The sequence below is a fragment of the Talpa occidentalis genome, unplaced genomic scaffold, assembly GCF_014898055.3.
Source record: "Talpa occidentalis isolate TD23 unplaced genomic scaffold, MPIMG_talOcc4v2.1 talOcc4.15, whole genome shotgun sequence".
NCBI classification, from domain to species: Eukaryota; Metazoa; Chordata; class Mammalia; order Eulipotyphla; family Talpidae; genus Talpa; species Talpa occidentalis.
Window position 1 is genome coordinate 1,055,164 of NW_023601543.1, and position 27,066 is coordinate 1,082,229.

The 27,066-nt window shown below is 60.7% G+C and overlaps 1 protein-coding gene across 1 annotated transcript; it reads left to right on the forward strand.

Annotated features, from left to right (window-relative positions):
* Positions 1-3,206: 3,206 nt before the first annotated feature.
* On the forward strand, positions 3,207-26,170 carry PDZD4 (PDZ domain containing 4). Its single transcript, XM_037511775.2, is given in 10 exon segments — positions 3,207-3,461; positions 20,518-20,686; positions 20,689-20,739; positions 20,742-20,769; positions 21,742-21,832; positions 22,268-22,366; positions 23,202-23,264; positions 23,509-23,610; positions 23,898-24,008; positions 24,144-26,170. Coding segments are annotated over 10 exon segments (2,418 nt in total). The 5' UTR covers positions 3,207-3,305; the 3' UTR covers positions 25,692-26,170.
* Positions 26,171-27,066: the final 896 nt, after the last annotated feature.

Below are 27,066 nucleotides of genomic sequence, written 5' to 3' on the forward strand. Positions count from 1 at the left end.
AGGGTCTTGAGAACCGTGTTGATGATTGAACATTGTGATGTAATGAATGCCTCTGAATTTTACTTAAAAATAGATGAGGAGGGCCTCCCTGGTGGTGCAAGGGGTTAAGACTCAGCACTATGAAGTTATCTGCAGCCACTGCAGCATGAGTTTCATCCCCAGCCAGGGAGCTACGCACATGGCGCAGCAGACTTCACCTGCCTCACCCCACTGCTCCCCTCAGCAGTGGATTTCAGTCGGTCTGCCTGTTCTGTTCCCCACTCTTTCTCTGGTGAATCCTCTCACCCCCCACACCTGTGGCCTGTACCCCAGCTCTTGGTATGCATAAATAAATAAATCTTTAAAAAACATAGTTGAAATGACAGGTTTTGTGTTATGTACATTTTATCAGTTTCAAGAAAGAGTGGCCAATCTAGCCTGTGGGTCACTGCAGGGAGGCAGGCGTCAGGACTGGTAAGTTATTGGGGACTGCCCCGGGCCAGGGTTGGGTGTTCACTTCATGGGTATTAATGGGTTTATTTTTAAAGTAAACAAAATGAAAGAGGGCGTTGAGTGCACAAACTTGATGGATAATAAGTAGTCTGATTTTGAGCCTCTGAGTTAAAAAAAAAAAAGAAAATTAGAAAGTCAGTGCGTGCGTTCCCATGAGCTGTGGCATGTTCTCAGGCAGCGCGAGAGAGGCCCTGTGGGCTCCACATCTACTTCCTCCGCATGGTTTTCAGTTTTGCAAAATGGAATAGAAGAGATGGATCCTTCCAAGTCTTGTCAACTGGTCTTCGACAAAGGAGAAAAGTCCACTCGATGGAGAAGGACAGCCTTTTCAAGCAGTGCTGCAGGACCAAGGCCTGTGCCCAGACGGTAGGTGGCTCTGACAGCACTTTCTGGCCAGCGAAGGTCACTGCAAAGCCGAGAGCAGATCAAAATGTAAAGTGAAACCCTACAGTCCTGGAAGAGGAAAGCTGTGGTGCGGTGGCGATTCCTTTGGATAGGACGCTGATGGATTGTCCACGGAAAGGGAGCAGCGTGTACCAAGCTTGGGGCGTATGAGAAGAAGGCGACTTCTTCACTCTAGGGCCAAGGCTTCCCGGGGAAGAGGAGCTGGACAGGGTTCCCTGGTCTACTTCCCTGAGAAGCGCCAACCAGGGCAGCCAGCGGGCAGGGTCACTGCTGTGAACAGGGCTCTGTGGCTGGGCAGCTTGCAGGGCTGGGCTGGGGACCAGGGACAGCAGCAAAATAGAAGATTGAGCTCCTGAATTGTCTCCAGCCATCGCGGGTGGCACCGACACGCATCCCTTTGCTATGTGACTTCGTCATTCCCAACACAAAGTAGTCTTTGTCTGCAGGCCTTGAATCTGGACTTGGCTGCGTGCAGACCAGAAAGCCACGTTCAAGCCCCACCTGGCCCCTGTGAACGTGACCTTATTTGCAGGTGGAGTGAAGTCGAGGCCATGCTGGGGGGTGAGTGGGGACCTTCAGAGAAGGGGAAAGTGAGTCGTGGATGCAGACAGAGGAACATGACGGGAGAAAGCCATGTGACACAGAGCCAAGGATGGATGGCAGCCTCAAGAAGGCAAAAGAGGCAAAGGACCTTCCCCTAGAACCTTCAAAGGGCGCATGGCCCCCACTTCTTGGATTTTGGGCTCGGTACCTCTAGGATGGAGACAACACGTTTCTGCTGCTTTGGCTCACCGGGTTTGTGGGCCTTTGTGAGGTGGCAACCAAAGCCCGCTCTTTATGTGTGGGGCTGACAATCTGAGGAACACTAGAGCCAGCAGCTCCTAGTGCCCTGCAGTGTGAGTTTGTGCACTTTTTACTGGATTTCATCCTGAGACCGCGTCACTCTGGAGCCGCCCAGACTAGCGCCAAAGTGGTCCAGAGCTGCCTGCTCTGCCCCGGGGGAAGGGTTCCTTTCCTAAAGCAGGTGTGTCGTGTGCCCCCCCCCCCTTCCTAGAGCTGGGGTCGGCCTGGGAGGGCAGGAAGGGCCTAGGGGGAGACTTCCCAGCCACCGCCACCCTAATTAAACGGCCGGTGTGGTCGATGACTCGGGCTCTGGCCGAAGCCTGGAAATTAGCGGGCAGCAAGCTAAGCAAGTGACCGTGGCAGCGAGGGCCTGCGGCTCCGTCGCTCTCCCCAGCGTCCCGGGGGGCCCCAGCCGTCAATGCGATGCCGCTTTCCAGGCAAAGGCCTTGTCGCCCCAGGTCTGCCCAAGTAGGCCGGGTGGCGGGAGACGAGGGCGAGAAGCGGCGCGCTGGAGGTCGGGCTGGGGTGCGGAGACGCAGGTAGGCAGCGCCCCGGGCGGGCGGCTCGGCCCTTCCAGGGCGTGCGCCGGCCCCGGGGCGCCCGGGGCGCTCCGCCCGCCGCCTCACGACGCGCCCGCCCCAGCTCCCGCTTCTCTCTTCTCTTTGACAAAGGTGTCCCTGTCAGCGACAGCGAGGTTCCCGCCGAGCAGCAGGAGGGAAGTGTCACCCAGGGAAGCCGGAGGGAGGGGGAGAGGCGATCGGGCCGCGGGGAGGAACCGGTAGCCGCGCGGACAACGCGGGCCCGTCCCGACGCCCGAGCCCTCTGGGGATCCCGGAGGCGCGCCCCCCACCGGGGCCCTCCCGAGCCGGCCGCCATGGGCGGCCCGGCCGTGCCGCGTCGGGCGCCCCGACCCGACGCCCGGGATCGCGGCGAGCCAGGGCCCCCTCCCGCCGACGCCCCGTTCCCGGCCTCCCGCGCCGGCTCCCGCTCCCTCCAGCCCGCGCCCCTCCCCCGCGCGCGTGCGCCCGTCCCCGCGCCCCTCCCCCTCCCCGCCGCGAGCGCACGCGCGCGCCCCTCGGCCCGGGCGGGAGCGGGAGACGGCGCGGCCGGCGGCGGGCCGGAGACGGGTGCCGGGAGCGCCGGGAGCGCGGCGGGCGGGGCGGGAGCGCGGGCGCGGGCCTGGCCGCGGGCGGGGGCCGCCGCCGCGCCGCCGCTCCCCAGTCGGCGGGCCGGGCCGCGGAGCGCGAGCGCCGGGCTCCCGGGGCCGGCGGCCATGGGCGGGAGCCGGAGACGGCAGCGGCAGCGGCGGGCTCCGCGGGCGGGGAGGCGCGCCCCTCAAGGGCCCTGACTGCCCCCGGCGGCCCGGCGCGCCCCCGAGCCTCTTGGGGGGCCGTCGCCAAGCAACGCCCGGCGCGCCCGCCCATCCCCCGCTGCCCTTTTTCCCTGGCCGGGCGCGAGGGAGCATGCCCGCGCCTGGCCTCCGCTGGCTCCCACTGAACCCGAGGGGCGTGGAGCGGCCCCTCCCTCGGGGGCGTGCCCCCTTTCCCCGCCCCCCGCGCTAGGGTATGGCCCCCGGCCCAGCCCGGGACCCCAGGTCCCGCGCCCGGGCCCGTGAAAGCTGTTTTCCCGCTCCCGCCCGCCCGGCCTCGCCCGCTAGCACCATGGGATGTAATATGTGCGTGGTCCAGAAACCGGAGGAGCAGTACAAAGTGATGCTTCAGGTAGGGCGGCGGGGCCGCTGTGCGGGGGGCGCGGGCGCCCCTTGGGGTGGCCCGGGTGGGGGTGGGTGGCGGGGCCGGGACTGGCAGCGTGGGAGGGCTGGAGGGCTCGAAGACAAGAGGTAGGAAGCCATCGCCGCCCTCAATTTCTGGGTGTTGCTGCTCCGTGGGAGCCCGTCACAAATGAGGGGACCTACGTGGGCGTGGGGGGTGCGGGACACCTCCAGTGGGCTCCCGGAGTAGATGGACCCGAGCCCCGGGTTCAAATCGCTCGGGGTCGGGAAGTTCGGCTCGCTCCGGGTCCGGCGCGTTCGCACCCCGGGCGTGCTAGCCGCGAGGCGCGGTGCTGAGGGCGCCGGCGCCCGACCGACGTTACTTAGCAACGGGCTCCGCTCCCCGCGCACGCCGGCCCCGCTGGACCCAACGCGGCGGAGGGAGCCGGGCGCCCGCGGTGCGGGGACCGCCAAATCCAGGTCCCCGAGAGCCGAGGGTGCAGGAGCGCGCCGGCCACCCGAGGCCACGCCGATGCTCAGCCGGGGCTGGGGTGCCCGCCTCGGCACCCGCGCTCCGTTCCCGCGGTGCCCAGACGTTGGCCTCCCATGCCTCGGATGAGTGGCCTCCGCCGGGGTCAACTGGGAGGCCCGGTGTGCCCGGCCAGTCCTCGCGCAGCCGGGCTTCCGGCCCTGACCGCGGGGGGCGTGGACGGGACTGCGCGCCCGGGGAGGACGGGGAGACGCCCGGCAGCGCGCTGCGACCCCAGCCCAGCCCCACGACCCCGAAGGGGTCTTCCTTGCCTGTGCGTGGTGTGACTTCGTGAGTGCGTGCCTGTACCCCGTCTGTGTGTGCGCGTGGAGGCTCCCGGTCCCGCGTGCGTGTACTTTCTGTGTGCACTCTGCCAGCTGCCCAGCGCGATGTTCCGGGCGGCGTGGCCGGACACTTCCCCAAGGCTAAGCAGGGAGGTCAAGGTCAGAGGGAGTTGAGACCCGGGCGCAGACCCTAGGCAGCAAGTATGCCGCTTCAGCTCCCGGGTGTAGTGGTCAGGACTGGGGAGCAAGTGCCGGCCGGCCTGGTGTGGGCCTGCGAGAAGGGTCTTTGACCCGCAGGGAATCCCCTGCAGGCGGTGGGGGCGGGAGTGAGTGCTTGCAGGGCCGCGGGACCCCAGCACTGGTGCTGGGAACCAAGATCCTCTGGCAACCAGGAGGCCCAGAGGGAGGGGCAGAGGGCATCTCTGCCGGGCCTGACCTCCCTCCTCAGCGATTAGGGGGCCTGTCACCCACGGATCTTCCGCTGTCTCCACTCCTTCCCGCACTTTCCTTCAGCCTCTGGAGGTCTCTGTTGACCATCACTGTCCCCAGCCTGGAGATCCAGCTGCGGAATGATCTAGAGGCGGTTCTGTGGAACCCCAGCAGTAGGCACCAGGCTGCTGGGCCTCAAATCACATCCTTACTTTTCTGGAACCATTGCTTCAGATGGCAAGCTCTTGCCTTCCCTGGAGAGGCGTTGTGTCTAGTGCTTCCTGTCAGGCCCACTGGCATGGTACGTGAGGAGTGACAACCTGCCCTGGGCCACAGACTTGATACCAGAGCTGCTCTTGGGAGGTGACACTTGAGGACCCTTCCCTTCCGCCTCCACATGGCAGTGGGGGAGGGGGGCACTGCTTTGAGGTTCCAGGTGGGAAGAAGGCTTGAGGGGAACCTGACAGGAATGTTCTGGGCCAGGCTTTGCTCCTCTAGAGAGAACCCAAACCCATGGCAAGTGGGGGGATGGTCTCTGCCCTCAGATGTGGCCTGCTCTGGGTTGCGCCTTTGCCCGCCACCCAGTCCCAGGGGCTGCTGCTCCCTTTGAAAGCTCCTGCAGAGAGAAGCTGGGGCCAAATCACAGACCGGATACAGTTTATAATACAAGAACCATCCTTGAAGATCAAAGGAAGACGGGATGATTGAATAAAAACACAGTGAACGCAGAGAAAGCCCTTACCTCTCCAGATGGCCAGCTTTCTGAGGCCTGGAGTCTGAGGCCAGCAGGGAGATCGAACTTCTCCCAGCCCAGACTGTGGCTGGGAAGATGGGTCAGCTAACGGGCTCCTGCCTGACCCTGAACTCCTTAAACCCATGTGTCCTTCAGCTTCTGCGGTGCTGCTCTTGTCTCATCCTGCGTGGCACCCATTCCTCCCCTTGGCCTCTGTGTTTGACCAGGGTAAGGGACCGCATGGAGACACTGCCGCACGGAGAGAGGCTCGCGTACCCCTGCCACTTGACATGTGACTGCTGTGCCAGTCTTATTGTCACTGCCTCTTTCCAGGTCCCAGAGGTTTCTGCCCCTCAGGTGGAACCCCCCACATGTCTATCATAGCTTTGAGTTATAGATCCTTTGCTCTGAATGACTCACAGTGCTTAAAAAAAAACCAAAAACTCCATCTTTCTTGAGATGTAACTCACCTACCTTTGTTGACTGTACAACTCTTCTAGTCTGTTCAGAGTTATACATCGCTATCTAGTTCTAGAACATTTCATCACCTTAAAAAGGAGCCCCATGAATCCCTGGCCAGTTCCCTCTCCATCTTCCCCAACACCTCCCCGCCCTGGGAGCCACTAATCTTTCTGTCTTTATGGACTTGTCTGTTCCAGATATTTCTTACAAATGGAACCACACAATATATGTGACTTTTGTATCTGGCCACTTTCATTAAGCATAACATGTTCGACGTTCATGCATATAGTAGCATACATCAGTACTACATTTTTTTTTATTGCTGAGTAATAGTCCATCAAATGACTGAAGCACATGGAATTTCTCCATCCAGCCTGTTGATGGATGCTTGGGTGGCTTCCACCTCTGGCCATTGTGAATAATCCTGCTGTGAATGGTCGGTGTCCCTGCTTTCAATTCTTTTTGGCATTGTTGGATCATATGGTAATTCTATGTTGGATTTTTTTTTGAGGTGGGCCTCCCTGGAGGCCTAGGGGTTAAGTCTCAGTGCTACTACTGCCATGGCCCACCTTGAAGTCCCTGGCCAGGGAGCTGACCCACATGGCACAGCAGGCTGACTCCCTGCTGCTCCCCTCAGCAGTATATTTCAGTAGATCTGCCTGTTCTGCTCCCCACTCTGGTGAGTATTCTCACCACCCCCTGCACCTCTGGCCTACACCCCACTTCTTCTATGCAAAAATAAATAAAATCTTTAAAGAAAAAAGAGATACTTTTGGCTGGTATGGGACTTTTGAGTTTCCATATGAATTTTAGGATCTGCTTATCATTTTCTGAAAAGAAGCCAGCTGGAATTTTGTCATGGTTTCATTGAGTTTATAGCTCAATTTAGGGGGAACTACCAGCCATGAACATGAGGTGTCTTTCTATTTGCGTCTTCAGTTTCTTTCAACAATGTTTCATGGTTTTGTTGAATTTACTCCTATTTTTTTTGTGTGTGATGCTATTGTAAATGGAATTGTTTTCTCAATTTCCTTTTCATCTTACTGTCACTGTATACAAATACAGTTGATTATTGTATATTGACCCTGGATCCTGCAACCTTACTAAGCTCACTTACTAGTGCCACTAGGTTTTTAGTGGATTCTTCAGGATTTTCTACATACACAGGATCATGTCATGAACAAACAGAAATAGTTTTACTTCCTTTCCAGTCTGGGACGCCTTTTGTTTCTTTTTCTTACTTAATTGTGCTGGCTAGCACCTACAGTACAATCGAGTGGGGAGAGCAGGCATCCTTTCCTTGCTCTTGAACTAAGAGGGAAAATTTCTAGTTTTTCACCAGTGAATATAAAGTTAGCCGCCATTTTCTCATAGATGCTCTTTATCAGGTTGAGGAAGTTCCCTTCTACTCCTATTGTTACCATGAAGGGTTGTTAGATTTCTCAAATGCTTTCTCTGGCCATCGAGATGGTAACCATGTGGTTTGGGCCCTTTCTTGTACTCACCGTCCATCGTGGGAACTTTGGATGTGGCACATTGGAACTCCTGCTCTGTTTCTGTCATCCCAGTCATGTCCTCCGAGGACAGTGAACCAAGCGTGGGGGTGAGATGAGGCAGTGGGGGTACATGCTTGGAAAATCTGTAAATGGCCCTGAGTAGGTGGGTGTGATGGCCCTGAGTAGGTGGGTGTGATGCGAGTTGATTTGGAGAGAGGAAGAAGCCCGGTTACAAACAAAGGGTGAGAGGTAGGAAGTGGCATCGTGCAGCACGGAGGTAGAGGTCGCTGTCCCCTCCCCCAGCCTGGCCACAGTGCTCCAGCATTCTTCTCGGTAACCCCTTGCTTGTGCAGATCAAATCATGCCCATGCTGTTGAACTTTTTGTGTCAAAGCAGCCCCCCCGGTCTTGATAGCCCCTCTCTGACATGCTCTCACACGTAGGACTCCCATGGCAAATCAATTCCTCATGAACAGAGTGGCCTCCACCTGCTGTGTTTACCACCTACAGTGGCCGCTGCCCTCTGCACTTCCTTTTTTTTTTTTAAATAGAGGCATGTTTTATTTATCTGTTTGTTTGTTTGTTTTGTTTATACAAGCACTGGGTACAGTCAGAAGCGCGGGAGGGTGAGAGAATCCACCAGAGCCAGAGCGGGAGGCAGAACAGGCAGAAGGACCGAAGGACACTGCTGAGGGGAGCAGCGGGCGGCAGGAGAGGTCTGCGCGCCATGCGGGACCCTCCTCCGGTGGCCGGGGAGCAGCCGGGGATCGAACTGGCGCCGCAGAGGTCGCGGCCAGCTTCCCAACCCAGTGCTCAACCGCTGCGCCACTGGGGAGGCCCCCTCTGCACTTCTTCAGGCTTTGAGCTTTGAGGACAAGCGAGGGAGGACCGCCTGTCTTCTCTCCTATCCCCCAGGAGAGGCCAGAGGATGCCTCTTCAGCCCCTCTGGTAGTCTCCCAGGCGGTGTTCTGCAGCACCGCTGCTTGAGCCCCCACGTCACCCTCCTGTGTGCTAGGGACCAGCTGGGCGTGCCACAGACCCCTCCCCCACCCTTGGGAGACTGGCCTGGAACAGGTAGGCAAGGGGGCGCAGCAGGCTGTGCCTGTCCCCTCTCCCTGTGAGGTCTTCTGCCATGGTGCCTGTGGCAGGGCTTCCCCAGCAAGCGCTGACTATGGGCTGTGACCAGGTGTCTCCCCCTTGTGCCTCTGCCGGTTCCCATGCTTGCCCTGAGCACGTCAGGAATGCGGCCTTGGCTACTGCTGCTGGATGCAGCCCGCCCAGCCTGGTCAGCCTGGAGGTGAGTGGCAGGAGGTGTGGTTTCAGTTGCCTGGGAGCTATGAGCGCACCTGCGGTCCTCCTCCTGGTGGCTCCTCCTAGCTGTGCTCTGGCTGGGACTTCAGAGTGCCTGAGAGGCCTACTGCCCCTGGAAAGGCAGGGGCTGGGACAGACTACCAGATTTCAGCAGACCCCCGTCACTGTGAGTGGGAACCTTCCACTCACTTAACAGCTTTGGGGAGGGAGGGAGTTTGGGGACCCTTTGAAGCACCTGCCCAAGTGTCAGAAGCCTGCTCAGATTTGTGGGTGCAAGTCTTATGGTTCCTTGAGGGGATGCCCCGCGTCCCTGGGGCCCTTGTTAAATGCAGGATGCGCCCAGCAGGTCCTGGCTTCCAGCCTGGGGTTCAGTGTTTCTCACTAGAATTCCCAGGTTTGGTCCATGTTGCTGGTCCATGAACCACACTCTGAGGAGTGAGGACCTTGGGGTCAATCACCTGGGAAGTGGGTGTTATAAATAAGAGGTAAGGCTTCACCTCAGACCTGTCAAATCCATTTCCAGGAGTCACTGGCCCAGGGGGCCACCTGGGACTGAGTCTGTTCTTCCCTGCCATGTGCAGCCCCTAGCCCTCCAGTCCCGCCCCTCGCTGCAGCGCTTGCCAGCTACTCAAAAGGCCTTTGAGACGAAGGCTTCCAAGCTGCCTTCTCTGGCCCCCATCCCTGGGCAGGAAGAGTGGGCACACAGTTGTGGGGGTGCATGCTTGCTTCGTTCAGACCTCACGGGGCCAGCCTTTCCCTGGGCTCCCGTGTGAGGGCCTGCTGTGGTGTCCCTGGGACTGCCACTCTGTAGCTGCACGGGAAGTGCCTTTGTGCCTTTGTATGTGGGGAGGGGAAAGTGCATCTTTCCCACCCGTCCTTGGTGGCTGAGCCTGCTGGTGGGGTGGAGGGGAGAAAAGGACGCAGCAGCTGGACAAAGTGTTTAAGAAGATCTAACAGCAAATGTCCCAGGCGGCTGCCCTGCACTCTTCCAAGTGGTTTGTGTCGTGCGTGTATGACAAGAGATGGGTTGTTCTGGACCCAAGGAGGCCAGAGACCTAAGAGCCTGATGGAATGCGCGTGGGCCTGGACTGGATCATGGATGCGGAAAAAGGAAAAGCTACCAGCGCATTACTGGCAAAAGTGGAGACATGGGATGTGACTGGGTGTCCCATGGCCCAATCTGCCACGTGTAAGGGTGGTGCACGTGGTTGCAAGTGTGGGAGTGAGACAGGAGAGGCCAGGTGGAAAGGCCGGGGGCAAGGGTGTTGTGCCCACCTTGGCTCTGGCTTCCCTGGGCTTCTCAGGCCATGTGCCCTTGGTTTGGAGGTCCGAGGAGCACTCCTCTGCCCCCTGACACCCCTGAGAACAGAGCTGAGTCAGCCTGTGGGAGACCAAGTAGAGGGTCACTTCGATTTCTGGTCTCCTCTGGCCTCAGTTTCCGAATGCACAGACTGGGGTGAGGTGCCCCTACAAATTATGGACTGAATCCCTTGCCTTCCCTTGAGTGAAAGGGACCTCCCCCAGGCCTCCCAGGGAGTCACCGGCCCAGGCGCCCCTAGGCGCCCCCGATGTGGGGAGGAGATCTGTGGGAAGGCCTGGTCGCGGTGCCCCCCCCCCCGCCCTCCTTTAAGCGGCTCCAGGACCTCTGGAGCGGGGCCTGCAGCTCCCCGGCGGGGTAGTGGCTGTGGCTGGGCCCGAGCCTGCACAGAGGCCCGCCGGCACGTGTGGAGAGCGGCGCCTGATGCCTGGCCGCCGGGGAGTCGTCGCGCGGCCGCCGGGGAGTCGTCGCGCAGCCTCCGCTGCGCTCTTTGTCTAGGGCTCGCTCGGGGCGGGGCTGCGCGCTTGGGCTCCGCCCTCCGCTCCTGGCCCCGCCCCCGCTGCCCAGGAGCCCCGCCCCCGCCGCCCAGGACTGGCGGCTTCGCGGCCGGGGTGGGGCTGCCCCCCAGTGCCCCCGAGCTTCCTGCGCTGCTCTCGCCTGCCCCCTTGTGTCCACGTTCCTCTCGTGCACCCCGTCGCCTCACTGGCGGCCCTCTCACTCCCCTGCCGCGTCCTCAGATCTCCTCAAAGTCCCGGTGCCTGTCCTTCCCTCGCTGACGTTCGCGTCGTGAAGTCTTTCCTCTTCCGAACGCCCCGTCAGCTGCCAGACACACCCAGCTGTGTCGCCTGGTGAAACTAAGCGGCAGCACCCCTACCCCAGTCCTGCAGAAGCTCCCGAAACAGCTGCGTCTCTGTAGGCTCAGCCTCACCCCAGCCCAGGTAGCTGGGTGACCCCCTACGTTTTAATAAAAAATAAAGCCAGACATGATGCCCGTCCTGCTGCTCCCCGCCACTGGCTGACACGAGGGCTCTGCTCCCTCACTCCCCTACCTGAGGGCCAGGGTGCTCCTCAAGCCTCCTTTCTTAATCCCCACTAATCTCTGCCTTTTTTTTTTTAAGATTTATTTATGCATACAAGAACTGAGGTACAGGCCAGAGGTGCGGGGAGGGTGAGAGGATTCACCAGAGCCAGAGCGGGGAGCAGAGCAGGCAGACTGAGGAAGGACACTGCTGAGGGGAGCAGTCTGCTGCGCCATGTGGGTTGCTCCCTGGCTGGCCAGGAATCGAACTCATGCTGCAGTGGCTGCGGACAGCTTCATAGGTTGCGTCTTAACCCTTGCACCCCCAGGGAGGCCCCTTGTTTTATTTTATTTTTTAAGATTTATTTATTTTTGTATACATGATGGGGTGCAGGCCACAGGTGTGGGGGTCAGAGGATTCCCCAGAGACAGAGTGGGGAGCAGAGCAGGCGGATCCACTGAGATCCACTGCTGAGGGGGGCAGCAGGGAGACAGGAGAGGTCTGCTCGGCCTTGGGGGGGAAGGAATTCAGGCTGCAGTGGTGATAGCGCTGACACTTAACCCCCAGGTCACCAGGGAAGCCTGTCATCTCATCGTTTAAAATCAAGAGCAGGGCCTCCCAGGGCTGTCCCTTGCAGCGCGAGCCTGGCTGCCTCCCGACATCACTCAGGTCTCAGTCAAGACGGTCCCTAAGGCTCGCTGAAACCCCTGCCCTGCGTTTCCCACTGGGGATTCTCTGAGTGCAGCCCAGATGGCTGGGTCGGCGCTCACCTCCCCAAGCCTGGGTGCACGCAGGTCTTGCCTGCGACTGCTGCCCTATTCTGGGTGCTCTCAGCTCTGAGGGCTCAGGGCCCACCGGGTTCGGGGATGTGGGCAAGCTGACCAGGGATGAAAGGGGTCACCTGTACCCCTAGCCCACATGCTGATGGCATCCGCTGGGCTGTGTGCTGTGGCTTTGCCCCCTCATGCTTCTGCCTTCCATCCAGGGCCACTGGGGGAGGGGCAGCGGTGCCCACCCCGCAGCACAAAGTGATCTGCTCCCTTCTTCTCAGCTCTTTTCAACTCAGGACTCCCTCAGGACAGGGGAACCTCCTCTGCTGTCCCTCCTCTGCTGGAGAAGCTCTGTGGAGACAATCCCCACCCCTGGGCACATCTCCGGATGCCAGGACCCCTCACCTTCTTGCTCACCCCACGGGCCTGCCTTGATTGTTTGCCCCCCGCAGCCCCCCTCCCACTCCTGAGTGAGTTCAGCCATCCATGAACTTGCTGCGCCCCAGGAACCTGGCTTGTGTGCAGGGCTTGGGGTGGGCACTGGGGCATGAGGTCAGCACAGTGTTCTTCTGAAGGAAGACCTAGGGACTGCTTTTCCCTAGATCATGCTGGGGGCTGTCAGTGTCCCCACACTATGGGGCCTCTTGTGCCCTTGCGTTCAGACGCTGGGCTGCGGCCTGGGATCCATATGCTGGCTACCCACAGAATACTGTCTGCAAATGAATCCTAGAGGGGGCCAATGGGGGTGGGCTGGGCGCCTAGGGAGATGGGCTGGGTGTCTGCTCGTCTAGTCCTCCCTGCACCTGAGGCCCACTGAGGACACCTGACCAGCCTCTGGTCACACCCTTCTCTAGCCTTCCGGAAGCCGCTTCTCAGGGCTCCCTGGGGTGGTGGGCCTGGGCCCTCTTGGCCACCTTCCCTGGGGGAGGGACTGGGGTGCATCTCCCCACTTTCCTGGAGAGCAGCCCTTTCTCCCACCTAGAGCCTGCAGCCCGAGGGCCCCTGGGATGTCCTTCGCTGCCTGGGACTCCAGGCTCCTGGGAGCCTCCCCTTCCTTAGGATTTGAAGGCAGTGGGGGGGAGAAGCAGGTGCTGGCCCCTCAGACTTGCTCTGGCTGGGGATTCTAAGGTGACCTCACTGCCTGTGCTCCACATGAGTCCACACCAGGGCTGAGCCCACCCGGGGCTGCCAGGAGCCCTGGTCATTAGCAGCCGGGTACACCCGAGTCTCAGGCCAGGAGCACGGAGAGACTTGGGATTTTCTCCCAGGCTGCATGGGTGTACGTGTCCCTTCTGCTTATGGAAGTGATGCTCATCAGAGAAGGTGCCATAAAGAACAAAAGAGGAATGAAAAAATCACCTATAAATACTATTTTGGGGCCTCCCTGGTGGCGCAAGGGGTTAAGCACTGCACTATGAAGCTGTTTGCAGCCTCTGCAGCGCGAGTTTGATCCCCAGCCAGGGAGCCACCCACATGGCAAAGCAGACCTCTCCTGACTCGCCCGCCGCTCCCCTTAGCAGTGTATTTCAGTAGATCTGCCTGTTCTGCGCCCCACTCTGTCTCTGGTGAATCCTCTCATCCCCCTGCATCTCTGGCCTGTACCCCAGCTCTTGTGAAAAAAAAAAAAAAAAATACTATTTTGCAGGAGAGCTGCTAACATTTGACATTTTCCCGCCTTTCCTTCCAGGAAAGGAGGTGTGGCAAAGCGTTTGATGTGCATCCCTCTGCGCTAGCCCCACGTTTTTGCCCCCCACTTGTTCACACCATATTGGGGTTACACCGATTTAGCACTTCTTTTGTCTTAATATTTTATCCTGAGACATTTCCAGCAATGTTTTTCTTTTTTAAGTTTGTAAGCATTTTCAAGAACAAACAGCCACGTTACAGAAAGTTCAAGAAACAGGAAACATGTCTCAGATTTCCATTTCCTTCCAACGTCCTAATTTCTGCTTCTGCAGCCTTTTCCCACAAACATGCGTTTTCTGTGGCAATCATGATCATTCACGTGGGGTTTTTGTTTTTAGAAACAGATGTGTGTGAAAGATACCCAGTGGTGGCAGCGGCTGCTCTGCTCCGTGCTGCAGATGGTGGGAAAGGTTCTGGCCTGGGGGTTCGTGCTGTTCTCGGTGAGGTCAATGCGCAATGCTGCCATTTCACTCCTAGGTGTGCTCCCAGAGAAGTGAAAACAGGGACTCGGACCTGTGTACGCTCGTGTTCAGACAGCGCTGCTCAGCATGGCCAGAGGCAGAGAGGCTGAGTGTCCACAGACTGAGGAGAAACCCATCGGGTCTTCCCAGGCAGTGCGAGTGTAGGGTCCAGGGAGCTGTACTCAGTCGTAGGGGGACGGAAGCCTGGGTGCTTCCTTACTACGATTTGGCTGAACCTGCAAAACATACCAAGGAAGGATGCTCCACGCAGCCAGCATGGCATGTGTGGCTCCATTGGGGCGAGACAGTCAGACGGAGGGAGAGGAGACCGTGAGACCGTGAGGCCGGGCTCCGGCCACAGTGCGAGGGCAGGTGGGGGGTGGACATGCCCACACTGCATGGAGGTGGCGATTGTATTGCCACACCCCCAAAATCATGCCTCTTGGAACATCCTTGAGATTCACATGACCTCTATCATTATTTTTTAAAGATTTATTTATTCATGCACACAAGAGCTGGGGGACAGGCCAGAGGTGTGTGTGGGGGCGGTGAGAAGATTCCCCAGGGACAGAGTGGGGAGCAGAACAGGCAGACGGACTGAAAGCACTGCTGAGGGGAGCAGCGAGGAGACAGGAGAGGTCTGCCGCACCATGTTGGAATCTCCTTGGCTGGCCGGGGATCGAACCTGTGCTGCAGAGGCTGTGGACTGCTTCACAGCGCTGCGCTCAACCCGCTGCGCCACCGGGGAGGCCCTCTATTATTATTTTAGAGTCATTCTTCCAGCAAGTTTACCAGATCACAGAGCACAGCGAACATGGTCAGGGTTGTTTGTCGTTATTGCAGACTCCTCTGGGGACTGCGCTGTCCCACGCCCAGGGCAGCTCAGATGCGTGTGCCATGAGGTGGGTCAGCCATGCGTCAGCTTCAGTGGCTGCGCTTGGGACCCGGGGAGTCTGGGGTCATAGGTGCTTTCAGGTCAGAGACGCTGGGTGGTGGGTGTGCTGTGGGTGTGTAAATGGGAACTAGGCCCTCCCCAAGCTCAAAGCGGCACTTCCAGGGTGATATCCCGCTCACAGACTGCTAGTGGGTAGGTGCAACCAAGGCCAAGGGTGCCAGGCCACCACCACAGCTCACCCTGGGCCCTGGAGAAGATGAGAACTGTCGGGAACCTTCAAGGGGGAAGTGGCACATTTAATTGGACTTCAGATAAGGTGGACTTCTGGATTATTCCAAAGGAGGGAGGTTGGCACTTGATGAAGGAAACCTCATGTAATAGGGACAGGTTTCTGACAATGGCCTCTGTCAGCAAGTCACTTTTCCCATGCTGGAAGCGGATTTCTTTGAGATTGTTCCAAAGGAGGTGGGTTTGCACTTGAAGGAAACTATTTTTAATAGTGAGTTTTCAGACAGTTGGCTCGGCCAGCCAGTCTGGTGCTTCTGGAACTGGAAGGGCCCCGGGGACTGCTGGTGGGGCTCCCTGGGTCACAGTCCTATGTGTGGATTCCTTCTGGATAAAGCAGCAGCCCGGCCCCTCAGGTGCCCCTGGCCTTTTGGGGGACAGACAGGGAAGCCAAACTGAGGGATATACAGAGAACCACCCTCGGCCTCCTCATCTGTGTTCCTGGGCCTGGCCTGGTCCCTCCTGAGCCTTTGACCTGTGCTGGACCTGCAGGGCGCAGGAGGCCCTGTGCTGTCTGGGGCAACGTCTTCCCTGGATGCTAGCTGTGGCTCCTATGCGCCCTTAGCCATGGCTTGGGCAGGGCCCTGGAAGTGAGCAAAACTCTGAGGCATGGATGGCGCCGGGTCCCTGATCTTGAGTGGGTGTAGGTGACAGGAGGCTGAGGGCAGGAAATGATGAGCAGATCCTCCCAGAAAGAAGGGAGGAGTTGTGAGGGGTAGGAAAGCGCAGAGCAGGAGGGACAGGCAAGTGGGTAGTTCTTTCCCCCCAAGGGAGGCCTGGAGGAGAAAGACAGCTGGACTCGCCTAGCCTAACGCTGGCGGTGGGAGGCAGGGGAGAAGACCCTCTGGAGGGAGTGGAGGAGTCAGTGAAGGTGATGGGACTGTCCCTACCTCCCTGCACATCCCCCCCATGCCCCCCCGCCCCCCGCATCCCAGCCAAATCCCTACCAGGCTCCCACCTACCCTACTCTCAAGTACCCTCTGCCCACCGCCATTGGTAACCCCCCCCCCAAGCCTCGCAGCCCCAGCCCTTACTGTGTCTACGGGCTGTGTGCAATCTCCAGTGAAGACTGAGCTCTGACCAGGGCCCTGGGTTTGCCCACTCAACACCACTATGTGCCCCAGTTTCCTTACCTGTGAGATGGGGATGGGCTTGCTGCCTATTTCAGAGGGCATGTGAGGCACTCGGGACTTTTACTGTGGAAAGCTGTCAAAGCAGTCTGACCTCGTTGGCATCATAAACCAGAGCTACCACTTGGTGACATCACCCTGGTTTAGGTGTCTAGCCACCCAGGCCCAAACCTTTGTCCCCGCCAACATCAAGCCAGTCCCTAGGGCTTGCCCATCTGTTGATGGGTGACAACAGCAAGAGCTGCCTAGCTGCGTGCCCCCACGCCTCCCACCCCCAGGCACCCCCTCCCTGGCAGCCCCTGTGCATAGAGCCTTGGGCTGTGGACCTGAGCCTTTTTTAAAAAATTATTTATTTCTGCATATAAGAGCTGGGATACAGGGCAGAGGTGCGGGGAGTGAGAGGATCCACCAGAGACAGAGCGGGGAACAGAACAGGCAGACTGAAGTACACTGCTGAGGGGGTATCGGGCGAGGCAGGAGAGGTCTGCGCGCCATGTGGGTAGCTCCCTGGCTGGGGATCGAACTCAGGCTGCAGAGGCTGCAGAGGCTGCGAATTGCTTCATAGTGCTGCGTCTTAACCCCCTGAGCCCCCAGGGAAGCCCAGACCTGAGCCTTTTTTAAAAATGGTGTTAAAGGCATTCCCAGCCCTGGGCCCGCCAAGGCCTGCACTTGCGAGCCCACCCCTGAGTTGCCCACCCCTGAGCTGCGGGGCAAACTTGATGCTTCGTGCCCAGGGTCCTGGAGGGCAACGCCGCTTTCCCAGTGAGGCCCGCCTTCCCCTTCTGGCCTTGTGTTTCTGTGGTGGCTCATGGGATTCTTCATGTGGTCACCGTCATCCTCGCTCAGCTCCACGCGCGTGCAGACCATCCGTGTGGCCTTGCCTTTCCCGCTGTTCTCGGCCGGTCTCTCGTGCCGTTATTTCCACACAGCTAGGGCTAGGGCTGTATCTCCCCATCCCTGCTCGCCCATTTTTTTTTTAATCTTGAGTTCTGTATCTCAACATCAAAAGGCGGCCCTGTCTCCACCACATGTGGGGCTGTGGGGTGGAGGGGGTGACCTCCTGGGGCGTCCCCGCATATGTAGATCTTTGCAGGTGGCTTGAGGGACACTTGGGGTTCAGACAGGTTGGGAGCTGGATGGAGGGAGGCCTTGATAGGCAACGTGAGGATCAGGGACGTTCCGGGGCTGACTGTGGGACAGCCCGTGTGTTTCTCTTATGCCATACGGTGGGGGCGGGGCAAGTCAGGAAGCAAGCGCCCCTTCTGCGGAATGTGGGACCCTGACTAGGAGCTGCTCTGGCTTGGCCCCTTATTTCCCATCTGCTTGTAGTCCCTGCTCCCCTGGAAGCGGCTCATTTCCTTCTCATCTCAGTGTGTCTCTACTCACCCCCCTCACTGGCTCTTAGGGGCACAAGGCTGATGGAGAGGAGACTGAAGGGGTCTGGGGTGCTCACCTGGCACCCCAACATCTGCCTCTGCACTGCTGTCACAGGATTCACTCTGATGGCCCCATCTGAGGTGCTGAGGATGTGGGTGCGCCCATTCCCCTCTTGACATCCCAGCCTGCTCCCCTACTCCATGCCCACCATGGCCTGGTTTCCATAGCAGCACGGCTGCTGGACGACTGTTCCCAGGAGAAGCCGTTCAGGTCTCAGGGTCACCTGAGTGTCCTACCGCCCCATCACCCTGCTCTGGGAGTTTGGGGGGAGCTGCCTCCCCCTTGGAGATGCTGAGGAGAGGTTAAGCCTGTGAGTTAAGCGTGTTAGGGAGCTGGTAAATGTTCTGGGGAAGGGACGCCCAGCTTTGGAGGTTTGCAGATGCCCGAGGTGTGAATGCACCTGTGCAGGTGGCCGACCTCCGGGAGGAAAGCCTCGCGGCGAAGGGCTCCCGCAGTCATGTGAGCTGGAAGCCGTGAGTTCTGAGTGTTTCTCGCCTTTGTTTTTGACATAATTCATTTCTTTGTGAGCTCGTACCATGGAAATGTTGGTAGCACTGTGTTTAATGCTGCTGCTAAATTTCCTGGTAACACCCAAGGCCGCAGACCTGCTAAGGGCTTCCCGGCCGGGGCTGTTCTCCCTTCGTTTCCAGTCTTTCCCAGACTGGCCCTCCCTTCCCGCACCTTCTTCCATCTGCCTGCAGCCATTCCCCGGGCGTGTGCGCTCTGGCCAGCAGCACCTGGGCCTCGGTGGGCGCTGTGCCCCACCCTGTGCTGATCTGGTAACTTTACGTAGTTGGGGATCTTCTTGCAACTTCTTGGCCAACGACCGGTGTCCTGCCCGTTCTTTGCGCCAGTGGTGGCAGCTGTGGAAGTGTTCTCTAACCGTAGAGCGCGCAAAGAAAGGCGTGGAAACACAGAACACACAAAAAATGGGTCTTGCTACCTTCTTATCATAAAACAGTTGAAAACCACTGCAGTAGTTGACAGCAGGGACCTACCATGGCCGCATGAGGATGGCCTGCAGGGGTGCTCCGGCCTGGGGCCAGGAGGCATCAGTCGGCAGGGAGAAAAGACCAGGAAGGAAACAAGTGGACGCGCCCACGGCACCCCCACATGCCCCTGGGGTTGCGGGTGAGTCCTTTTTTTTTTTTTTAAAAAAAAAAGATTTATTTATTTATTTATTTATTTATTTATACATGCACTGGGTACAGTCAGAAGCGCGGGAGGGTGAGAGAATTCACCAGAGCCAGAGCGGGGAGCAGAGCAGGCAGAAGGGCCGAAGGACACTGCTGAGGGGAGCAGCGGGTGGCAGGAGAGGTCTGCGCGCCATGCGGGACCCTCCTCCAGTGGCCGGGGAGCAGCCGGGGATCGAACCGGCGCCGCAGAGGCTGCGGGCAGCTTTGCAACCCAGCGCTCAACCGCTACGCCACCGGGGAGGCCCTGCGGGTGAGTCTTGCTTCCTCACACTTGTCTGTGTATTTTGAATGTTCCACAATGAACCCGTGGGAACTGGGGGGGGGGGGCGTCACTGTAAAAACCTCAGGCCAATAGTGGCGGCGTGACTTTGCCCAAGTTGGGCCCTTTGGCCCCACCCTCTAGGGCCTCTGTGCTCTCCAGGCTGGCCACCTTGGCACTGTCTGCATCTGGCCTCGCCTCTTCCTGCTCCTAACTCTTGCCCTGATACAGGCCAGGTACACCCCTCAGGGAGCCCTCTTGACCCTGTCCTGCACCCTCTGTCCCCGAGCGTTCTCCCTAGTCAGTTTTGGCACTTAGGCGCTGAATGTAGCCATTTGGGGTGTTGGTTCCTGAGTGTACCCCTGGCCTTTCCACAAGCTTCCAAGGGAATGGGGAGACCCAGCCGTCCCCTCTCCCGGAACTGCTTCCGGCTTCCCTCTCACTGGCAGCACGCTGGCCCTCAGCCCTTGTGCGTCTCTCTTCTTCCTCAGCCCTCTTGCCTCTCTGCCCAGGACGGCGTCAGGCTGCAGTGCTGGGGGCAACTTTGCCTGCATCGAGGTGACTGGCCCAGGGCCCAGTGCGGATTGGTGACTTGCTGGGCTGGCCTTTGACCCCAGTCACCCCTGGGACTCCTTGCTCCACCCAGCTGGACCCGAAATCAGCTCTCCTCCTTCTGCCTGGCATCTTTGAGGCCAACACCCTCCACATGGAGCCCTCTCCTCCCCCAGGCTGCCCTGTCTGGCCACCCCCCTCCCCCTGCCCCAGTGTGGCCTGGCAGTGTGCATGACGTTTGCTTATTCCCTTCTTGCTGAGCCTTAGTTTCCTAATCTGTGAAGTGGCTTGCTGGGGTGGGGGTGTCCGGAGCCAGGGGAGACCAAGAAGTGGTGGGGTTTGATAAGGCCACTTCCTGGTGCTCTGGTCACCTCACAATGGCGATATGTATGCGTGGCCTTTCTCTTCAGTAAGGCCCTCGCTGCCTTGAGGGTGGACGTCCTGTGCTCAGATCTTCTTCACCCTTCCCCACCCTGCCGCCTGAGCCCGTTTTCTGGCTGAGGGCTGCCAGGAGGAGCGCAGGGCGTCCGGTGCCTTGCTGCTGCCACATGCCCGCTCGGCGTCTACTCACGGCCAGTAGAACCCTGTGTGCCCTGTGAGGCTGGGAGCTCTGGTTTCTGTGCTGCCTGAGTTCGGAGCAGCATGGGTGACTCCCCGCAGTCAGGGGCGCTCCCTGCCAGCATAGCGTGGGGAAGGCGCTGAGGTGTGTGATTGTCGGGAGTGAGGGCGCCAAGGGCCAGCCGGGTGGACAGCAGGTTCCCGGTGGAGCAGGCGGGCACGGCCATGGGCCTCACAGGAGCGTGTCTCTGCTGCAGGTGAACGGGAAGGAGCTCTCCAAGCTGTCTCAGGAGCAAACCCTGGAGGCCCTGCGCTCCTCCAAGGAGCCCCTGGTGATCCAGGTGCTGAGACGCAGCCCCCGCCTCCGGGGGAACAGCTCCTGCCATGAGCTGCAGCTGGTGGACAGCGGCACTCAGACCGACATCTCCTCGAGCATATCATGGCGCTGGGCAAGCTGCGCCCGCCCACCCCGCCCATGGTCATCTGGAGCCGGACGTCCTGTCTGAGCTGTGAGTCGCCCTCAGGAGGGCCCTGGGCCCTGCCTCCAGAGAGGGCCTGCCACCTGGGGCCGCCATGCCCCAGGCCACATTGTCGCCCCTCAGGGCATGGCAGGGAGACCCCCATCTGGACAAGAAGGAGGCTCCTTGGCCTCCAGAGCCGACTGGCACCCAAGGGCTTACAACCCCTGGGCCTCTAGCCTCAGGCTGGGCACCAGCTGGTGATGGGGCCCAGGGGAGGCTGGTGTACAGGCTCCCCAGGGTCTCTACCCCAGGCCTGCGGGAGGACCTCCCCTCCTCACTTCTGGAAGGCTGAGGGCCTCAGCTCCTCCTCCTCCTCCTCCTCCATCCTCTCTCCTCTGCCGCCCCATCGTCTTCTGCCTCTCCAGCATCAGCCTCTGAACCTTCTTGCGCCCTTGTCTGTCCCATTCCTCTTCCTGCTCTGAACTCCTCCATCTTTCCACTTCTTTCCCTGGCCTACTCGGAGAAGGGCCTCCCATCCAGCCCGGCGGCTCACGGCTGTGAGCGCTGACTCATTCTGCTAGCCTAAGCCCGGGATGCCCTCTGCCAGCCGCCCAGCTAGCCTCGGGCAAGGAGGGCCCCTGGAGGTAGAGTGGGTCCTCCTGCCCGCAGTTCTGGGGCCTGGCTTACTCCTGGGGTGTTGCATGAGTGGGCCAGCGCTGGGCGGGAGGGGCGCCTGCCAGCTGTCGTGGTCCAGGAGTTGGCTCCGAAGAGGGGATGCAGCAGGGGTGGGCGAGCTAGGTGTACCAAGGTCCTCAGTGCAGCCCCCGGACACTCATTCAAGAAGCATTCCTGATCTCTGCATGGGTGCATGTAGCTCAGCAGTTGGCCTTCTGGAAGGGGCAGCCAGGCCACCCGCCCCGAGGGTGCACCCAGAGCAGGACTCCATGCTGCGCGCCTGGGACTGCGACTGGGGTATGAGAGGAGGAGATGGTCCGCCTGACCCCCCCTTCTCCTGGGCAGCCCCCCCATCAGCCATGAGTATTATGACCCGGCGGAGTTCATGGAGGGCAGCCCACAGGAGGCAGACCGTATGGACGAGCTGGAGTATGAGGTGAGCCGGGCAGCCAGGCCGGGCCGGGCCGGGCCCACCGCTCGCCCACCCTGGACAGCTGTCTGCGGCCCCAGGTGGCCAGGCCTTGTGGCCCTTCCCGGTGCGAGGCCCTTGCCCAGGCTCATGGCCAAGTCAGGCTGAGTCGGGGCCGAGCGGGCACGGGTGAGGTCCCGCGGTCAGTCTGTATTGGTGAGTCTGCGTGCCATGCATGTCTGTCCGTGTGCCCCGTGTGTCCTGTGTGCCCCGTGTGTGTCTGGGCATTTCCTGGTAGCCGTTTGGGACAGTGAGAACGCCTTCCAGTCGGGGCTGGAAACAGTTCAGGTGATGTGTGGGGGCAGGCATGGGGGCTGGGCCGCGGCTGCTGCCCCTGCAGAGCTTACTAGTTCATTGGTTTCTGGGGCTTTCTACCTCTGCTCCCCGGACCCCTTGTGGCAGGAAGTGGAGTTGTACAAGACCAGCCACCGGGACAAGCTGGGCCTCATGGTGTGCTACCGCACAGACGACGAGGAGGACCTGGGCATCTACGTTGGAGAGGTATGAGGGCAAAGTACTGGGTGGAGTCTTCTAGAAGCAGTGGAGCTCCTTGTTACCTTCCTGTGTGTTCAGGCATCAAAGCCTGGCTTTGCTGGTGCCCATTTGGACAGTGCTGGTGAAGGGCACAGGGTGGTGTGGTGGCAGGTGCTGGGGGTAGGGTCTGGCAGGTGCAGAGGCCCCCGCGGTCATCACCCCATGTTGTCTCCCCACTGCCCAGGGCTCTGAGGCTGTGTATAAGGACTCAACTGCCAGGGACACACCCCACTTAGGTCACAGGCAGGCTGCCTGTGGGCAAGGTTAGGGCAGCCACAGCTTCAGCGTGGTCCAGAGTGTAATCTTTCCAGGAGCACCTGTGCCAGGTGGGGCAGCAGGCCGGGCTTCGTTCTCGCCCACATCCCGCAGCCAGCCCTCCTGGTCCCCAGCAGGGTCACTCCCGTCCCCGCCCTGCACACACCTCCGCAGCCCCCAATCAAGTGTACTTCCTGTGACGCGCCACTGCCCGTCAGCCCGGGCTGATGTCTGTATGACCGGGTGTGCGATAGTACCCAGCTTCCTCGGTTTCCTGGCCTCTGCCATGACAAAGAATAGGATTCCATGCCAAAGAGCAAGTGGCAGCCTGTGCCTGAGCCAGGAGTGGGGGCGGGGAGCTTTGGGTCGGCGAGTGGGCCGCTCTTGCTGGGAAGAGGTGGGCTCGCCCGGGGCCCACTCTTATGTCCCTGCCTGCTGGAGTTTGGGGGCTACTGGGCACTGGTTTGCTTTAGATGCCCCTGAGGCATCCTACTATAAGGGGCCCTCTGCAGAGGGTGCGGAGCCCCACGCGGCCTGTGTCTTGCAGGTGAACCCCAACAGCATTGCAGCCAAAGATGGCCGGATCCGCGAGGGGGACCGCATCATCCAGGTGAGCCGGCGCCTGCCTGCTGAGCCAGAGGCCAGGTGGGGCCGCCGGTTAGGCACCACACAGCCTCTTCCTCCACCCCCCGCGTGGCCTCTCCCCGTGCTGCCCTGCGGCACACAAGTGCTCCTGCCAGGCCAGGTTGTCCTCCCGGCACCGTCCACCGATTTCCGCCCCTCCTGAGCGTCCCCTTCAGGTGATCCAGGGCCCACCCTGGCATCCTTAGTGATTGTCTCTCCGCCGGCCACAGATTAATGGCGTGGACGTGCAGAACCGGGAAGAGGCGGTGGCCATCCTGAGCCAGGAGGAGAACACCAACATCTCCCTTCTGGTGGCGCGGCCGGAGAGCCAGGTGGGTGTGCCCGGCCCCCTGACTTTGGGCTCTTTGTCTTGGAACTGGTGGGTCTGGGACAAGGGCGTAGACATTCCGACGAGCAGCCGCCCCCACCGAACGAACGGGCAGGCGGTGTCCCTCGGCCCCTGACCCTCTGGCCTCTGACAGCCAGGCGGGCTGGGAGAGCGCCTTCTATTGTTCACCACCAGCGAGACCATGGGACCACCGGACTGGGGACTCGAGGTGGCCCAGAAGTGTCGGGACAGGCAGCTAAGGTGGTGGGGATGGCACGGTTCTGTCTGCAGCTGGCGAAGCGGTGGAAGGACAGTGACCGGGATGACTTCCTAGACGACTTCGGCCCTGACAACGAGGGGGACCTGCGTGCACGGAAGCTGAAATCCCCGCCTGCCCAGCAGGTGAGGCAGGAGGAGGGGCAGGTGGGAGGAGGTGGGGCGTGTGGGATATGGCCCAGATCTCCAAGTGCTTTTGGCCCGGATCCCCTGGGTTGCCCTCAGGCCCCAGACTGAGTGGGGCCCATCTTTGCGCCCTAGCCTGGAAACGAAGAGGAGCAAGGGGCCCCCAGTGCAGGCCCGGGCCTCAGCAACAGCCAGGAGCTGGACAGTGGGGTGGGCCGCACCGACGAGAGCACGCGTAACGAGGAGAGCTCAGAGCATGACCTGCTCGGGGATGAGCCCCCGAGCACGACCAACACGCCTGGGACCCTGCGCAAGTTTGGCCTGCAAGGGGACGCCCTGCAGAGCCGCGACTTCCATTTCAGCATGGACTCTCTGCTGGCCGAGGGGGCGGGGCTGGGGGGTGGCGACGTGCCCGGGCTCACCGATGAGGAGTACGAGCGCTACCGGGAGCTGCTGGAGATCAAGTGCCACCTGGAGAACGGCAACCCGCTGGGCCTCCTTTTCCCGCGGGCCTCTGGCGGCAACAGCGCCCTGGACGTGAACCGCAACGAGAGCCTGGGCCACGAGATGGCCATGCTGGAGGAGGAGCTGCGGCACCTGGAGTTCAAGTGCCGCAACATCCTGCGGGCGCAGAAGATGCAGCAGCTGCGGGAGCGCTGCATGAAGGCCTGGCTGCTGGAGGAGGAGAGCCTGTATGACCTGGGGGCCAGCGAGCCGAAGAAGCACGAGCTGTCCGACATCTCCGAGCTGCCTGAGAAGTCGGACAAAGACAGCACCAGCGCCTACAATACTGGGGAGAGCTGCCGCAGCACCCCGCTGCTGGCGGAACCCCTGCCCGAGAGCCCCTTAAGGCGGGCCGCCACTGGCAACTCCAACTTGAACCGGGCCCCCTGTGGCCCTCCTGTCGCCACCCACCCCAAGACAGCTCTTCCACCAGGTAGCCCCGCCAAGTTCCGATCCCTCTCGCGGGATCCTGAGGTGGGGCGGAGACAGCACTCAGAGGAGCGGGTTCGCCGTGGTCCCAAGACGGGGATGACCCTGGAGCGCGTGGGCCCCGAAGGCAGCCCTTACCTCTCACGTCGCCACCGAGGCCAGGGCCAGGAGAGCGAGCAGTACCACAGCTGTGTGCAGCTGGCCCCGCCGCGCAGCCTGGAGGAGCTGGGCCACAGCCCCTTGAGTTTGGCCGGTGCTCCCCGAGTGGGTGGCGCCGTGGCTGCGGCCCCTGAGGCACCCCGCATGGAGTGGAAGGTGAAGGTGCGCAGTGACGGGACCCGCTACGTGGCCAAGCGGCCGGTGCGTGATCGCCTCCTGAAAGCTCGGGCCCTGAAGATCCGGGAGGAGCGCAGCGGCATGACCACCGATGACGACGCGGTGAGCGAGATGAAGATGGGGCGCTACTGGAGCAAGGAGGAGCGCAAGCAGCACCTGATCCGCGCCCGCGAGCAGCGGAAGCGGCGTGAGTTCATGATGCAGAGCCGGCTGGAGTGCCTGCGCGAGCAGCAGAGCGCCGACGGCAAGGCCGAGCTCAACATCATCGCCCTGAGCCACCGCAAGACCATGAAGAAGCGGAACAAGAAGATCCTGGACAACTGGATCACCATCCAGGAGATGCTGGCCCACGGCACGCGCTCTGCCGACGGCAAACGGGTCTACAACCCGCTGCTCTCCGTCACCACCGTCTGAGGCGCCCGGCCGGGGGCCTTCCGGCACCTGGGCCTCCCTGTCCCTTCACATCTGGGGTGTCTGTGTGTGCGCGGGACTCTGGCGCCAGAGAAGTCCACGAGAAGTAGTGACCGTGTCGGCGGCTGGCGCGGGGGACACCCTTGAGTTGTGTGTGCGCGTGTGCCACGTGAGCCCACGTTCACACATGCACACGCACACACCCCTCTGGTGTGCGCTCCCCGCGGGGACTAGGGGTTGCTGGAGGAGCCAAAGAGGAGCGCAGGGAGGACGGGCTGCCTCAAGCACAGGAGACTGGCTGCCTTCAGCTGCGGTCTCTCCCTGCCAGCCTGCGTTACTTGTGGCCAGGGCACCCTGGGTTTTATGATTTACCCCCCTTTCTGTGCTTGCCAATCCTTGTTTTTCTGTTGTGTGGACCTGCTTGGGGGCTGGCAGCTTCTCGGGCAGCCTGACGACGGTGGGGTCCCCGAGTGATGGCTGGGAAGGAGGTGGGTGGGGGTGGGGAAGTGGGAGGGTGGGGGACCGGGAGGGAAGGGGCGGGGAAGAAGGGAGAGCGGCGTGGGGGTGGGTTGCCGCTGCGGGGCTTGCGAGGCTCACCTGGGGGCCACCTCCTTCCCTGGTGACCCACGGGCTGAGCTGTGGGGGCTGCGGGGGCATTGTTCACCCAGGAGGAAATGACAGCCTGGGTCTCTGTCTGATGCCATCTGGGCGATGGCTTCTGGGGCGCCCAAGGGGGTGCTGGGACCAAGAAGGGTCTGGAAGGCGGGCCCGAGGGGTAACAGCAGAAGCAGAAGCCCCTCCTTTGGAGCGGAGGGAGTATCTGGGAGGCCAGCCAGGCTAGCTGGGCTGCCTGAGGTGATGCCCTGCACCCCACTTTTGCTGGTGTGGACCAGCAGACCCTGGGGCCCTGGGCATTTCGTGGCAGATAGCACGAGCCCCCTGGGGTTGCACCAGTCTCAAGCTGGGCGTGAACAGGCTGCCCACCTGCTCCGCGGCATTGCGAGAATAAAGCAAGCTGCCTTTCTACCACTGCCGCCGGCTCCCTGTGTTCATTCCGGGTTTGCTCTCGTGCTGACAGAAAGGGCGCCGGGCTAGGGAGGAGGGAGGCGAGGGACAGTTGGAAACAGGGTCTTGTGATGGTGGCGTCCTGTGCGCTGTGGACACAGGACAGTCATCTGAGCCACCTCAGGGCTGCCACCCTAGGGCTGCGAGAGTCCCGGGGGTGGAGGAGGGGCAGTCAAGGCCTGGCCCAGGACTGGCAGCGCACCTGCCACTGGCTTGTGAAGGAGCCGATGCCCCTGCTCTGCTGGAGGCCTCTGTTCCAGGAGCGCGACTGGAGTAGGCCTCCCTCCCCCAGCCAGGAAGGGCCCAGCAGAGA